This window comes from Girardinichthys multiradiatus, chromosome 17, assembly GCF_021462225.1.
Source record: "Girardinichthys multiradiatus isolate DD_20200921_A chromosome 17, DD_fGirMul_XY1, whole genome shotgun sequence".
NCBI classification, from domain to species: Eukaryota; Metazoa; Chordata; class Actinopteri; order Cyprinodontiformes; family Goodeidae; genus Girardinichthys; species Girardinichthys multiradiatus.
In genome coordinates this window covers 16,339,925-16,352,520 of record NC_061809.1, presented here as the reverse complement: position 1 = coordinate 16,352,520, position 12,596 = coordinate 16,339,925, and the positions used below count along the sequence as shown (strand labels likewise).

At 38.2% G+C, this 12,596-nt stretch overlaps 1 protein-coding gene across 4 annotated transcripts in view; it reads right to left on the bottom strand.

The window, feature by feature from the left end:
- Positions 1-12,596, bottom strand: part of LOC124882988 (protein PHTF2-like) — a 60,846-nt gene that overhangs the window by 6,959 nt on the left and 41,291 nt on the right. For 3 of the 4 annotated variants that reach the window (XM_047389754.1, XM_047389756.1, XM_047389755.1), the window contains 2 exons: positions 5,090-5,255; positions 926-1,087 (listed from right to left, as the gene is read on the bottom strand). In XM_047389754.1, the coding sequence (XP_047245710.1) occupies positions 926-1,087; positions 5,090-5,255 (328 nt within the window). The remainder of the gene's footprint in view (positions 1-925; positions 1,088-5,089; positions 5,256-12,596) is intronic. The other variant, XM_047389757.1, reaches the window with a different exon arrangement.

Genomic DNA, 12,596 nt, shown 5'->3' with positions numbered 1-12,596 from the left:
CTCGGAAGAAGGATGGATTGAGCAAAGATAATCTATACTGGAAATGTAGGTAAGGTCTGGGGAAGTAAATACAGGAAGGGAGAACCGATAAATCCATTAGAAAAAACATTTGCTATGGGATTATAAAAAAATTGTAATCTTAGATTTAAGGGTAGGAACAACTTGAAGAGGCGACGATAAGGATACTACAGATAGTTCGTGCAGGGAGTAAACAGCCAGACCACAGCTGTGTTAAAAAAAAAAGCTACCTGTAAACAGACCTATTAATTTTGAGTGGCTTGTTCAGATGTTTCATCATTTACATTAATATAGCACACCTAAACTCTGTTTATGGAGAAAAAGAAGCAAGATTTAGTGTCTTACCAGCCTTGAGCTCATAATTGTTTCAGAAAAGCAGAACAAAAGGTATGTCATTTGCCCTTCTATAAATAAATACATCAAGTCAGACGTCCACCGGTCTTTTCCCTGGAAGGAAGAGTGTCACTGATGCATGAAAAACCCAAGAGACTGAAGGAGCTTTGATATTCTAACACGCTGCTTCTAAAAGGGAAAACGTGGAAGGGAGGCAGCATGCTACTTAAAACACATCCTTAATCAGCAGATTAATCACATCAAAATTAGCTGCAAAATCCTTCAACTGTTAAACAATCTGATCTGGTGCTTGCACAAAATTAAAAAATAAAAACTCTTTTCTCCAGGAGGAGACGTTCAGAGTGATAGTAAAGGATGTTGCAGCCAAGGAAGCACACTAAGATCTGAGGCAAGGCTGGCTCTTGTTCAATTTGTTCTTGAAAGATTCAACATTTTTATAAGTTCACTTTTTAAATAAACTGCATTAATAGACCAGTTAGTGTTTGTTTTTGAAGCACAGCCCCGCCCCTTAATGTCGTCTTATCACAGAAACTAAAAGAATGAAAATACACACCCAGCTTTACAGATATCATGCCAGAAATCTTGGAAGAAAGCGCCCAGGCTGTATGTGGTGCTGGCTGAGTGAGAATGTGGCGCCCCCTCCTGTGTGTTATCGGTAGTGCTAGACCCGTCTCCTTCCCTATGCACCTCCATCTGAGATGCTTTCCTCAACTTCCTTCAGTGGGGAAGAACGGAGATTAGAGAGGAGCACAGCAAGAGGCTGTCAGAGGCTGACACAGGACTTAAAAATATATTTAAAACCCTCACATTGGCTTGGTATTCTGCAAAAGTAGATACTTCATGAACTCTTTAAAACAAAGCAATTAGAAAGTAGATGGATGAAGTTTGAAATGTTACACTAAAATATAGTCAAATGTTTATATTCTCTACTGTTGCAGAATCAACCCTGTAACAAATTTAAGAGACAAATTATTACTCCCAAAAAGTCAACCTGGAAGAAAATGTTGGAAAGATCTAGAAAGATTTTCTGATTTAAAAGTCAAGATAATCATTTTATAATCACTGATAGTGTGGATAAAAGGAAAGTTGTGGCTTCCTGTTAATGTTTCATCTATCAGAAGTGCTCTGCTTGAAGGTTTATACTCGAGTGTCTTGGTAAATGAAAAATATTAGAAGTACATCTCAATAACTAAGAATGTAATTGAAAATTTAGACTTGTTTTTAGTTGAGTAACAGAGTGATATATATATTTCAAGTGTTTATTTTTGCTAGTTTTGATGGCTATGGCTTACAACTAATAAAAAAAAAAAAGATTCAACTGGTCAGAAAATGTGAACACTAAATTAACCCTTTAAAAATTAGTTTTTTAAAGTGTAAAAAGGTACACCGTTCACAAGGATGGTAAGCAATAAAAGGTCTGTTCACAGAGTGCTGCATACAAGCATACTCATGGAAAGCTCGGTGGAAGAAAGAACTCAGGTAGAAAAGGTTGCGCAAGCAATAGTGAAAATCGTAGCCCTCGGAGGATTGTGAAGAAAAGCCTATTCAAGAATTTGGAGGAGAGATTTATGAGGCATGGACAGTGGCCTGAGTCACTGATTAAAGTGCCAAAACACACAGGTGTATCCAAAACACACAGGTGTATCCAGGTCATGACCTACAGCTGTTACATTTGTTGTAGCACCGATTCTTGACAATATCAGCAGCGAATTGGCAGAAAAAGAACTGGACTCTTGCTCAGTGGTTCAAAGTCCTCTTCAGATAAAAGTGAAGTTTAGCATTTTATTTGGAAACTAAGGTCTCGAGGAAGAGTGGAGAGGCACATTATCTAAGCTGCTTGAAGTCCAGTGTGATGTTTCCACAAGTCAGCGATAATTTGCAGACATCTCATCTGCTGCTGTTGGTCCACTGTGTTTTCTGAAGTCCACAGTCAATGCACCAATCTACCAGGACATTTGAGAGCACTTCATGCTTCTCTGCTCAGAATCTGTGTGGAGATGTTGATTTAATGTTCCAGTAGGACTTGACAGCTGCCCAGACTGCAAAATGTACCAAAGGCAAGTTCAATGGCCACGGTGTTACTGTGTGTGATTGACCTGCACCCTATAGAGAGTCTATGGGGTTTAGTCAAAAGGAAGGTGAGAGACACCAGGTCTAACAATGTTCACGACTTGAAGGTCACTATCAAAGAAATCTGGGCTTCCATTACACCTCAGCAGAACCACAGGTTGATTGCCTCTATGCCGCGCTGCATTGATGCAGTAATTCATAGAAAGAGGACCCTCAGCCAAGTATTGGCTGAAAATACAATACATGGATGTACTCCCACATTTCTGTATTAACACTTTTTTTTTCCTATAACCAAATTGAATTTGTGGCTTTAGCTGGAAACCATAATTATCAAAATGAACCAAAATAAACACTTAATGTATTTAACTGCATGTATACCCAGATTTTACATTTTAACTTTACTAAAATACAGGTCCTTCTCAAAATATTAGCATATTGTGATAAAGTTCATTATTTTCCATAATGTAATGATGAAAATTTAACATTCATACATTTTAGATTCATTGCACACTAACTGAAATATTTCAGGTCTTTTATTGTCTTAATACGGATGATTTTGGCATACAGCTCATGAAAACCCAAAATTCCTATCTCACAAAATTAGCATATTTTATCCGACCAATAAAAGAAAAGTGTTTTTAATACAAAAAACGTCAACCTTCAAATAATCATGTACAGTTATGCACTCAATACTTGGTCGGGAATCCTTTGGCAGAAATGACTGCTTCAATGCGGCGTGGCATGGAGGCAATCAGCCTGTGGCACTGCTGAGGTCTTATGGAGGCCCAGGATGCTTCGATAGCGGCCTTTAGCTCATCCAGAGTGTTGGGTCTTGAGTCTTTCAACGTTCTCTTCACAATATCCCACAGATTCTCTATGGGGTTCAGGTCAGGAGAGTTGGCAGGCCAATTGAGCACAGTGATACCATGGTCAGTAAACCATTTACCAGTGGTTTTGGCACTGTGAGCAGGTGCCAGGTCGTGCTGAAAAATGAAATCTTCATCTCCATAAAGCTTTTCAGCAGATGGAAGCATGAAGTGCTCCAAAATCTCCTGACAGCTAGCTGCATTGACCCTGCCCTTGATAAAACACAGTGGACCAACACCAGCAGCTGACACGACACCCCAGACCATCACTGACTGTGGGTACTTGACACTGGACTTCTGGCATTTTGGCATTTCCTTCTCCCCAGTCGTCCTCCAGACTCTGGCACCTTGATTTCCGAATGACATGCAGAATTTGCTTTCATCCGAAAAAAGTACTTTGGACCACTGAGCAACAGTCCAGTGCTGCTTCTCTGTAGCCCAGGTCAGGCGCTTCTGCCGCTGTTTCTGGTTCAAAAGTGGCTTGACCTGGGGAATGCGGCACCTGTAGCCCATTTCCTGCACACGCTTGTGCACGGTGGCTCTGGATGTTTCTACTCCAGACTCAGTCCACTGCTTCCGCAGGTCCCCCAAGGTCTGGAATCGGCCCTTCTCCACAATCTTCCTCAGGGTCCGGTCACCTCTTCTCGTTGTGCAGCGTTTTCTGCCACACTTTTTCCTTCCCACAGACTTCCCACTGAGGTGCCTTGATACAGCACTCTGGGAACAGCCTATTCGTTCAGAAATGTCTTTCTGTGTCTTACCCTCTTGCTTGAGGGTGTCAATAGTGGCCTTCTGGACAGCAGTCAGGTCGGCAGTCTTACCCATGATTGGGGTTTTGAGTGATGAACCAGGCTGGGAGTTTTAAAGGCCTCAGGAATCTTTTGCAGGTGTTTAGAGTTAACTTGTTGATTCAGATGATTAGGTTCATAGCTCGTTTAGAGACCCTTTTAATGATATGCTAATTTTGTGAAATAGGAATTTTGGGTTTTCATGAGCTGTATGCCAAAATCATCCGTATTAAGACAATAAAAGACCTGAAATATTTCAGTTAGTGTGCAATGAATCTAAAATATATGAATGTTAAATTTTCATCATGACATTATGGAAAATAATGAACTTTATCACAATATGCTAATATTTTGAGAAGGACCTGTAGATCAACTTTATCATGATATTCTCATTTACTGATATGTATCTGTATAAACAAACTGAAACGAACCCAGCTTTAAATGTAGTCAAACTCTGTTCTCTCTGTTGTTCAAATGAACTAAAAACCGCCGCTGAAGAAAGGAAGATGTTTTATCCTCTGAATTCGCTCTAAAACAGAGCAGAGGTTCAGTTTTCTTCTAGACTCTGAAAACTGACAGCAGCATGCTGACGAGCACGAAACCAACAAACTGGAAACACTCCACAACACAGCAAACAAGCACAACACTAGAAGTGATCAGCCATGTCCTTCTCTTCATACTTTAGCAATTACAGATGTCCCTACATCATTTTACAGATAAAAACAATACGACTTACAGTTCTTTAAAATGAAATGGTATTATAAACAAAATATAGTTATGTAAAACAAACTGTTGGCAGTAAAATCAGCCATGCAACAGCAGGCGTATTAATTATTACATTTAGTAGTATAAACCTTGGCTTTCTCTGTCCCATAGTTTTAAACATCCTAAGATTTTCTTCTTTATTTTCTCCTATAGGCACCCTGTCTTGTGCCTTGCTTTTTTCTGCTCACATTTTAAAAACTCCGTCACCACATTCCTTCACCGGCTCACCTGCGTCTCTTTCCCCCGCTGCCGGAGGTGGGTTTTGGGGTTCTGGTGGAGACAATCTGACAGTGGACCGTTCCCAGCAGCAGCATGAGCCAGATGGCTCCGAACACCTCGGTGGCCGGGATCCCATGAGGCTGGGAGATGGTCACATACAGGGCTGCTGCTGCCACTGAGGAAAAACAACAGTCTAATTCAACGTTGGGGTCCAGAATTGTTCCATATTACTCAATCTTCCTTCATTTCATTAATAAGTAAAAAGTGTTTTCAGACTCGAGAAGGTCCTGTCTGGGACATAATGATGTAAGCACAGGTACTTGTTGTGTTCGCTCACGAATAAAAGCCATAAACAGGAGAAAGACGACAGATATCCGAGTCCTGATCACGTCTGATAGCATAAAGCTAAAAATTGCATGTAAAACACTACGTCCCCTAAATGCTACACAGTTGTTAGGAACAAAGCTGGTGACTTCAACAGCAGCTCACTAATCAAGAAAATAGATGTTTCAGCCAAAGAAGTGGACTATGTTGTTTTTTAGTTTGTAGTTATAGTTTTTTCTTTAAGCACATCAATACTGCACAATATTAGAAAAACATACAACTGCAATATTATTCTTCCTTAGATTGATATTTTTGTGCCAGCTGGCATCTGACTGCACTTTCAAAGCTAAGATCAAATCAGGAAGTGTTTAATTAATCTGAATGTGTCTTTTTAATTGGATTGGTTCCAGTTCCAAAATTGATCTGTTTGATTTTTAAAGTGGCTGAACTGAATTGAATTAAATGTTGCTATACTGATATTTCTAGCCATTCTCCCTCCTTTTTCTTGCTCTTCCTTCTTTTACATCATCACCATGGCTCTCTGTGAGCTTTAGCATCTGGGTCGCCGTCATCTCCATCAGCTGAGGGCATTGAATGCATTAAAAGTCCATCCAGCTGGCCTGATTTTGCATTATTATGAAGTTTGGAAATGAATTTAAGTGTTTTCCAGGTCAGGATAAGAATGGAAATTTTTCTGAAATTTTCTGAAAGTTGTGTCCTCCTTTCTTCCATAGTTTGTTACTTTCATCCTCATGTCCTGCCTTCTTTGTCGGTATATCCTGCTTCCCTTCACTTCATCCTTTCTTCCTCCCTCCTTCCTCTCCCCCTTTATGTCCTTCCTTTCCTTTCCTTCTCGTGTCTTCGCTTCCTTCCAGGGGATCCTTTTGCATTAAAAACGTGTAGGAACCCTGCTGTGTCATGAAAGGAGCCAGTGCAGATGAGTGGCTCCTTCTTATGAATTATCCTCCTATGGACCACGTTGTTCTCAGATATGTAACTGTTTTTAAACACACATATAAGTTTCTCCATGTATATAAAATGGCTCTTTTTGCAACAGTCAACTTTATTTGCTGATAGTAACTATTGTACTAGAGGCTACTTCTACTGTACGCCTATAAGTTATGTAAGACAACTGATGGCACTGGTCATGTCTGCAATGGCACCAGTAAAGAAAGGAAATAAACACCAATAACTGCTGAGTTTCACTGGAGCCAATGAGATCTGTGCTCCATAAGGGGTAACACATATTCAGCTGGACAGTAGAGCATCAGTAATGTTTATATGTTTAATGCTTGTACAGGTCCTTCTCAAAATATTAGCATATTGTGATAAAGTTCATTATTTTCCATAATGTCATGATGAAAATTTAACATTCATATATTTTAGATTCATTGCACACTAACTGAAATATTTCAGGTCTTTTATTGTCTTAATACCGATGATTTTGGCATACAGCTCATGAAAACCCAAAATTCCTATCTCACAAAATTAGCATATCATTAAAAGGGTCTCTAAACGAGCTATGAACCTAATCATCTGAATCAACGAGTTAACTCTAAACACCTGCAAAAGATTCCTGAGGCCTTTAAAACTCCCAGCCTGGTTCATCACTCAAAACCCCAATCATGGGTGTGATGGAAATTCTTGCAGTAAGCATTTCACAGTGTATGACCTTTGGTTTACCTCACTCCAGTGAACATCTGTGTTAGAGGAGGAAGCTGTAAAAGCCATTATCAGAAGTTTAATGGTTAAGGGCATTTGTTAGGGTGATGCCTCGGGGAGAGTAGATGGTTGTTCCTAGGTAACCTAGTCACCTCTGAACCCGGGAAGGGTCTGGGGTCGTAAAACACAGACTCTTTGAAGTTGAGATAACACTGTCATGTTCTGGTATAAATACTGTGTGTAAATGTTGATCGGGGCTCTGTTTCACTGACTAACCTCAGTGTCAGGGTCTTCAAACGCTGAATGCCTTTGAATAAAACTTATAAGACAAAGTCCGGATTTTCTCTTGTTATGAGTCAACTTCTACCCACTTTGATAAGAAAATTCCACAACAATTTTAGCGTCACGAACAAGATCTAACGTGCCAGAGGAGACCGCAGGATGGGACACGGACGCCTGGCCAGCCTGAGAGTTGTTCTCAGTCCACTTCCATTTTACGGAGGGGAGTTCTCATGTCCGCCTGCGGCGTCTGGCTGATTAGATCCGAACAATTTGTCTTCAAATATATCTGGGTGAGAAGTTGCTCTGTATGATATAATGTATATTATTATTTTTATTACACATTAACCATCATCTCCTAACTAATTAATTAGGTTCCAGAGTTGCGAGAGGGAGGACATCAGCTGAGGGCCCGGTTACCCTGCAAAAGGAATTGCAGGGAGGTTCTTATTGGTAACAATAAGATAAAGCAAAACACAGGGTTTTGCGGGTGGTTTTTGGCAATTTTCTACACCTCATAAAGGAGAAAAGCCAGTGGGCAGACGTGCCGCTGAACGGGTAAAAAAAAAAAAAATGGTTCCGGAACCTTGAGGCATCAGGGGTGTCTCCTTCTTCAGACTCTGATTTATAAAATAATGAAAGGAAAAAGTGGGGATGATTGTGTTAAATGTGCTTTAATTTGGAAGATAAGTTTGGTTTTTCACAGCGTGGAAGTTTGAGTGTAAATAAGTTAAATAGTTTAAAAAGTTTCAAGTAAAACAGTTGATGGAAAAAAAAAAAAAAAAAACAAGAAAAGATTAAAAAGCACAGAGTGCATCAATTAAGGGGTTAAAGAGTTAAAACTTTCCTGAAGGAAGTTTCGTTTGTCTTAAATATTGCGATCAGTCGGTAAAGAAGGTAAAATTGAAAAAGGACATTAGAGATGCGAAAAGAAAGTTGTTTTAGAAAGGAGTATAGTTCATGTTGTGGAAGGAAGTGACAGGCAGGGGGACAACTGACTGACTGACTGATAATATGTATTTGTACAAAAATTTGAACCTATACTAAACTTTTCTTCTGCCTCTCTCACACACAAATACACACATATATGGGATTTAAGTTCAACATCTGCGTTTTTGAGTCTGGATTTTAGAAACCTGCCCTTCTCCATGGCTACTCCGCCAGAGACGCTTCTCCAGCACGGCCTGAAAGAGAGAGATCTGCCTTCCTGCATGTTGAAAATCGCAGTGTGACTTTCTACAAGAAAAAAAAAAACGAAACTCAGAAGAAAATCCGGATTCTCTGAGATGGACAAAGATCCATGCTGTTTGCAAGAGCCAGAAGAGCGATACACTGGATTTATATTGAAAGCATCTTATGCGGGCAGAAGAGAAACCGGAGCAAAGTTTCTTCTTTCTCCCTCCTGGAGAAGTTAAAGTGGACAAAGAATGATTGAATGTCTCACCAACAGACCGGGGAAGGGCCTGGTTGTTTTTTGGACTGATAGAGGACCGTGTGCCTGATAGTCTGACTCTGGAGCGATTAAGAAACTGATGGGGGTAACGTACAAACACACACACATTTGCATAAATCTTTTCCTATTTTCTGCAATGAAGAACGCTTATTAACCGCTGCTCATGTGACGCTTGCTTGACGTGGACAGATATAGCGGGTTAAAATATTATTTTAGGGTTAGAAAAGAATCTTTAAAAGGGTGATAACTTAACACATTTGATACTTTCTGGTTAATTCTTTCAGAGAAGCAAGTTCTCTTTCGTCGTGGAATATTCAGGGTCAATTATTCTAGTTATTAAAAGTTATTAAAAAGCAGAGGAAGTTACAACATCTCCAAAACTCAGCAGTAACCAAGTGTTTCTATGTTATTCTCAGGACAGATCTCATGAAGGAGTATTTTTAAAACCCAGCGCATGCGTAACACCTGCTGGGTTTCTCCTTCAGGTATAATTTTCTGTTGTCAGAGTTTGTATCCCATAAATCTAATGGGTAGAGACCTCATTAAAACAGGCTTAGTTCTACTGCAGATGGTCTTCATACAGTTTCTGACACAGTATTTACAGTTTGGTGCAGTTTTTGTCCGCAAGTGTTAACTGACGCTTATGGAAAGTACAAATTCATTGTTTTTCACAGCAGCTGCTGGGAAGAGGTTATATTAGGTTTTTTCTTCCCTCTTCTGATTCATGCAGCGTGTTGATTTATACTGTACCTTATATCAGGTCCTGACAAAAAACTATGAAAGATTTGGTTCTGCAGGTTCTTTTTTCTCCCTTTGGAGAAGGAAAGGACACCTGATCAGTTCTGTGTTGCATAGAAATATTAAAACACTTGTTGTTTTCTAAGATATCACCAGCTAAGAACTTTTAAAACTTTTGAGAGTAATTGGTTTTGTTAAACATATTTCCCTTGGTAAAACAAACCTTTAAAATGAGTATGAAAAAATTGGGTTATTTAGAAAGAATCTGATTGGACAGTGGTACCACACAAAAATTAAACTGCTTCCTAAAAGACTCTGCATGAAAAGGCCTTCAGAACCGTGGAGTTATTTTCCACCACAGTACCAAGTTTTTAAGCATGCTTTTTCTTTATTTTAAAACAGATCTGGTTTTTGTTTTGTTTTTGGCTTTTTAGCATAATGTTGTCTGAAGCTTCTTATGAACTGGGATAGGAGCAAATATGATCTGAGGTAAATTAGGAGCTGTGAACTAATAATTTTAAATCTGATTATTGTCCAAGCAGAAATAATATATTTAGCCAATCCTTCAATCTCTGCAGAAAGTTAACACCATTGTTCAATGCAGTAGTATTCAACTTGTGGTTCCTGGACTCCTGAAGCCTGTAAGCCATAGATTTTGGGTCCATGAAATTATAATACTTAATTAAAGGTAGGCTGATTACTTATTAAAATAGATCTAAGCCAATGATGAGTTCCAGTCATTTTGGTGACTTTGAAATGCAATAATACTCAAAATTTCTACTCTGGGGAACACAGATTGGGGTTGAAGAGTTTAGTTTTGGAACCAAGGTTAGGACTTGTATAACGGAATAAAGACAAGTAAAATCCTTTATTTTAGGAAAAGAAAAGAAATAAAGGCTCTCTTAACAGTAAGAGGATGGTCGGCTCAAACTCAAGTCTCCTTGTTTGATTTCTTAGGGTTTAAAGATTAAAGGAATACATAGGAGTACAAAGGTACACAAGGTGATTTCAGATTACTAAGAGATAAAATATTGGAACATTTATCACCATTGGATTATTAAAGAGGGGTTCTAGTGATAAGTTCTCCCCAACTCTCAAAATTTAAATAGCCAAATTAAAGAAAATGATGTTTGTTCTTTTTTGAAACATTATGTGGGGAAAAGTCCAGTTTGGAGACAAGCTTCTTATCTTAATTTATGATTAAGTCAAACACTGCAGTTTTGTTTAGTTTGGGTATAGCATGAAAATGTCAACGCTGACTTTTCTAATTTCCCCTCGGGGATCAATAAAGTATCTTTGAATTTGAATTGAATTAAATTAAAAATACTTCTTTGCATTTAACTTGAAATTCTGCAATACAGCTGCGATCAAATTAAGCCAAACAAAAAGAGAATTATAACAATAACTCTCAGGATTGTAGTTATTATTACAGAGTTACAGTACAAAGAATTAGCAAAAGGTTTCAGCATCAGTAAATTTGGATTCATATAAGAGAAAACTGTTGCTGTGCTTCTAAATACTTTGAGATCTCTTTGGACTATGTGCACTCATTTTTAAAAAAAACAATCCTGAAGATTGTCATAACAACATTGATCAATTATAGCATTAAAAGATATGGTTGAGAAAACATATTCTGAAAAGAGATTGTTAAAAATTTCTTTGAATTCTTGAAGCTTCAAATTTGGCCATTTGTCTGTCTTTGATGTTTTGTCTTTGTTTTGTTGGAATGAATGTTTGTTTATATGTTGCATGAAACAATAATCCATGTTTAGAATAATGTTTCTAAATCCCAGATTGATTAAACTTTGAGTTTTCAGGAGAGTTAAGAAGCAGCTTGTTTCTGAGGTAGGTGCATGTTAACAGTGCAGTTTAAGTTACACTAATGTGGGATGGGATGAAGAAACTGTGGGTCCGCCCATAGGCTGTCAATCAAAGGTTAGTTCTGCCTGACTCCGCCCACCTACTAGATTGGTTCATGCCTTTGCTGTCATGGTAACGCTCAGCACCTCCCTTCCTGAGTTTTAACACTGTTTAAGAGACAATAGAGTCAAAATGCTTGTAGTGATTGTTGCCTTAAAAACATGTTTTTTTTGTATAATGATTAAGGATGTAGCATGACTTTTAGATTTATGTGTTTTATTATTAAAAGGTTAATGAAATAGTTTAAACTAGTTTGAAGAATTAGTTTTGCATGCAGAATCATTGGTGATTTATTAGATTGAAAGTTTCCCTGGTACCATTAAACTAGCTGACAGTTCAAGATATGCAAAAGTAAGGAATATATTTTTGATAAAGAATCAGAGTCATGCCTTTATACTTGGTGGGAATTATTTATTAGATTCAATTTGTAGGGTTTATTCATCCAAATTACATTGGATGTCCATTAATCTAATACTCATCTTTGTACAAGACAAATTAGGATGATATGTGACTAATTTCTAAGTGAGACATTGATGAACTGAATAACTAAAGTTTGTGTTTAGTTGTTAATGGAACTGAATTGCAGTTAAAAACATCTGGATTTTCTTTATGTTGCTTTCGTTAAATTCATAGTGACACATAGTTATGTCAGAATTCATTTCTTTGGTTCTAGGTTATGTGATCTTGGTTACTAAAACATTTTTGTACAAACTTTTTGCTGGATTGTCGCATGGGTTGGACCCTGCGCCAGAAGAGGGGAATGTCAGAATAAAGTAACATGGGGTTCCAAAAGTTTTAGCACTCATGGGAAAAAGGGTAGCTCATACCTCCAGTGAGGACTTAGTGACAATGCGAGAGAGACGTTGTACTTTGTTTATATAAATGGTGCATAGCTCCCTAAGACCACATTCTGAAAACCTCTCTGAAATTATGGTGTTGATTTTTTGTGAAATTTTATATCTCCACAGATTAGACCATTTTTGAAATTCTTTGTGGGTATTCTGAAACTATGAAATGTTGACCTGTAATCAGACCTTCCACAAACATCATGTCACATTTTTGATATTCAGAATATTTAGCTGATGGTCATTGCTAGTATATCAGGTGAAGTCAGAAGATCAATTATTTGGATTTTGTTGG